Consider the following 3,582-nt stretch of genomic DNA (forward strand, 5'->3'; position numbering starts at 1 on the left):
CCGCCATGAGACTGCAGATGTTATTCTGGGGAAAATTGATGTTAATTTTGACATAAGCAGACGGTTTTATAGAGGTCATTGCAAGAAGGTTGGCGATTGGTATGTGAAAGATCTTAAGAAGATTGGTTTGAATTTGTGTAATGCTATGATTGTGGATGTTAATCCTGCTTGCTATAAATCACAGCCTGAGAATGGTATCAATATAAGAAGGTTTGAACAGGGTAATGTTAATGATAAAGAGCTGTATCAGCTTGCTGATTTCTGTAGTGTGGCTGCGAGTTATCAGGATTTAAGGCGTGCTATTTGGTTGAATAGAGGGGCAAACAATGCGGCAAAAGAATCACCCGCTAATGAAGATAGAGATAACGTGAGCGACAAAAGAAGATGGTCATTTTTTTAGGTTGCTAATTTTAGCGCCATTGTCTCACCTGTGATTATATCATCTCTTTACTTCTACTGTGCACACTCTAGAGTGTTGCTATGAATTTGAAATTAATTATTACATCTGCCAAACAAGTTATCATCATGCATTAAACTGGACCTCCTGCTCTTGATAGCTTGTGTTCAAGAATATAATTGATAGAGCTTCCTAATTTGAAAATGTATTCTTGATGATATGAGATTGTATCTTTTAATTAGGCTAGAGATTGTGTTCAATTATATTCTTGAATTTTTAGATGAAATAGTTTGACCATCCAAGTATTTTTATCAATGTAATTTTTAAATTTAAGTATTTTTTTTCTTTTATGTGTTTTTCTTTGATCTTTTAAATGAATTATTTCATTATTGTAATTTTAAGTCTAATTATTCTCTTATTTTATGTTAGGCAAATGCAACATGTACTGGATGGTATTTTTAAATAGCTCTTGACATGTTCTATCAACCCCCTTTTTAATTTTTCAATTAGTTTGACAAATAAATAATTTGATTCTTGAAATCTAAATATAAATATTGTTTCCACAAAAGAATTTAAATATTAAAATAATTATAAATATTTATAAAAGCTAAAATATCATAGTATTTGTATAAGATAAATCATTATTACAAATATTTCATTTTAATAATATGTTTCTGCCTAGTTCCTAAATTAGATCTTGAGTATTAACAATGGATAAAAAATTTATAGATCTTTTAAATTGTATAGATTGATTATTTTCATAAAACATTGAATTATTTCCTATTATCTAAAGAGAAATGGAATTTAATTATATTAAAAAATGCATAAATTGTATCTAATCATACAATATATAATCATGTCTCATATAAGAAACATAGTCTCCATAAAAATTTATTCAAGCTCTCCTATTTCCACTATTGGTATAAAGTAGTTGATTAGAATATAAACTCTCCTTTATTCAAGCTCTCTTTTTTTCACTATTGGTATAAATCTAGTCAAATATCCATCCTATAGATAGTAGGACAACCCCTGCCTATAACAAGATATGGGTAGCATAGCATTTGAAAGTCGCGGAGAATATCGTGGCTGCGCTCTATCACATTATATCCAATACAATGGCTTTGCCACATTTGATTTGCCGCACTGGAGATGTTCTCACCGGTCAATCATATGATTTGAGAAATGTGTGGCACTCGAATCAGCGGTCAATGAGCGGCAGAAGGAGAGGAAGATTGAAAGTTGTGGCGGAGAGGCCCTGCAAATCCAATTCCAATTCAGAGTTTCCAAACATGGCGGACATAATGAAGGTGGGCAGTGCCCAAAACGTGCAAGTGCAGGTCAAGTCGTGGGGGCCCGTGTTCGAAGTGAGGGCCATCAGTATGGTAACAGGGGAGGAGATTGGAAGAGCAAATGGCTTCATTACCCTCTGGTTTGGAAGGAAAGGGAAGATATTGCACTTGGAGTCTACACGGATGACCAGGCAAGCATTTACAATGCACAACACCTCTATTTTCGGAATGGGATTGCTGGTGGGCGCAATCGCCATACGCCATGGCTTCGATTGCAATTGTAAAACTGCAGAGTTGCTTGCCATCAATGATTCACCCCTTTACCATTCCAAGGTTTTTTTTCTGGTTTCTATATGATAGGTTATGCCCATCTCCAGGATACCATAGTAATTGGGGAAGGCAGTTATGCCATAGCTATTATAATTTAGGGCAATGGGGAGATAGTTACAGCCATCCCCTGGGTGCTATCTTGATTTCTATGGCCATTTCCCTGGGTGTCGTAGTAATTGGGGAAATGGTAACGGCTCCCTGGGTGCCATATTTACATGGGGATATAATTAAGTGTATCCCTTGGTGCCATAGTTATTGGGGAATCGGGATACAGTTACGGACCATGGCTATTGCCCCGGTGCCCTTCTCATTGGTTAATATGGTTATGGGACACAGCTATCCCCTAGGTGCCATATTATCGGGAAGATAACTACAGCCACCCCACATGAGTGCCATAGTTGTAACTTGTAAGGGAGATGATTAAGACCTCCTTATTGCCAAGATTATGTGTAAACCACTTTTACTGTTTACAGATGATTGAACTACAGTCCTTAGGATTTCAAGGTACTTATTTAGACAACTTGAAATAAATACTAGTCAGATATTAGATTTTTGGTTTTCTGTTTTTAATTCTTAAAGGGTTTTCTTGAATTTTTATTAGGCTTTTCAAATTCGCTCCCATCCATCTCATACATTGTCTGTACTCTATTTCTGTTTTTTTCCTAGATATTATAACCAGAGATTTCCATCAGTTTTGCAAGGTTCTTATTTAGACAACTTGAAATAAATACTAGTCAGATATTAGATTTTTTGTTTTCTGTTTTAAATTCTTATTAAGAGTTTTCTTGAATTTTTATTAGGGTTTTCAAGTTCGCTCCCATCCATCTCATACATTGTCTGTACTCTATCTCTGTTTTTTTACTAAATATTCTAACCAGAGATTTCCATCAGTTTCAAAAGATTGGACCAAAGATTTTAGTAATCATTTTGACAGAAAAATATTGTTCACCTAATTGCTTTTCATGTGGAGCTACCCCTCCCTTCGATCGCACCACACACTCATTGCCTCACAGTAGATATGTCAAAACTTCTGTCGTTGCAACATATATTTCAATCAGTGATATGAAATTTTATAGGCCTGGTGGATGGAACTTCTTGTATTGTAACATTTAGTGATGCCCGCCAAGGCAACTAGGTGAAATATTTAAGTCAATCACTGTTTTTTCATCTTTCGGATTCCTTTTGCTAGATCTAATATGTAAATTAACAGGGATATTAGTTAGTTATAATAATGGCAGCAGACCAGTCAGACAGTGTCATTATGATAGAGCTTCTTAATGATCACTGCTGACTTATTTCTTAGCTCTAGGGGACTGTATGGGGCAACAAATACAGCTCCAAATGACCACTTTACTGATTGGGGTGGTATTATTGTCTTCTCCCCTCCTTTGAACATGGCATTTTCGGAAGGTGGTGTACCTATGCTTTAGTATTACGACTGAATGTACTTTTTTAGTTGTTCTTTCTTTGGCACTGGATGGTAGGAAAGTCTCTTCATCCATGCTTTCAAAGATCACAATGATGAATCCAGTCGGCTTGAGCCTCCTACCTTGCGCTACATTCAGA

General features: G+C 35.6%; 1 protein-coding gene across 1 annotated transcript; it reads left to right on the forward strand.

Moving 5' to 3' along the window:
* Positions 1-1,505: 1,505 nt before the first annotated feature.
* On the forward strand, positions 1,506-2,109 carry LOC131874501 (uncharacterized). Its single transcript, XM_059217907.1, has one exon. The coding sequence runs from the start codon at positions 1,513-1,515 to the stop codon at positions 2,041-2,043; it is 531 nt and encodes a 176-aa protein (XP_059073890.1). The 5' UTR covers positions 1,506-1,512; the 3' UTR covers positions 2,044-2,109.
* Positions 2,110-3,582: the final 1,473 nt, after the last annotated feature.

This window comes from Cryptomeria japonica, chromosome 3, assembly GCF_030272615.1.
Source record: "Cryptomeria japonica chromosome 3, Sugi_1.0, whole genome shotgun sequence".
Classification (NCBI taxonomy): domain Eukaryota; kingdom Viridiplantae; phylum Streptophyta; class Pinopsida; order Cupressales; family Cupressaceae; genus Cryptomeria; species Cryptomeria japonica.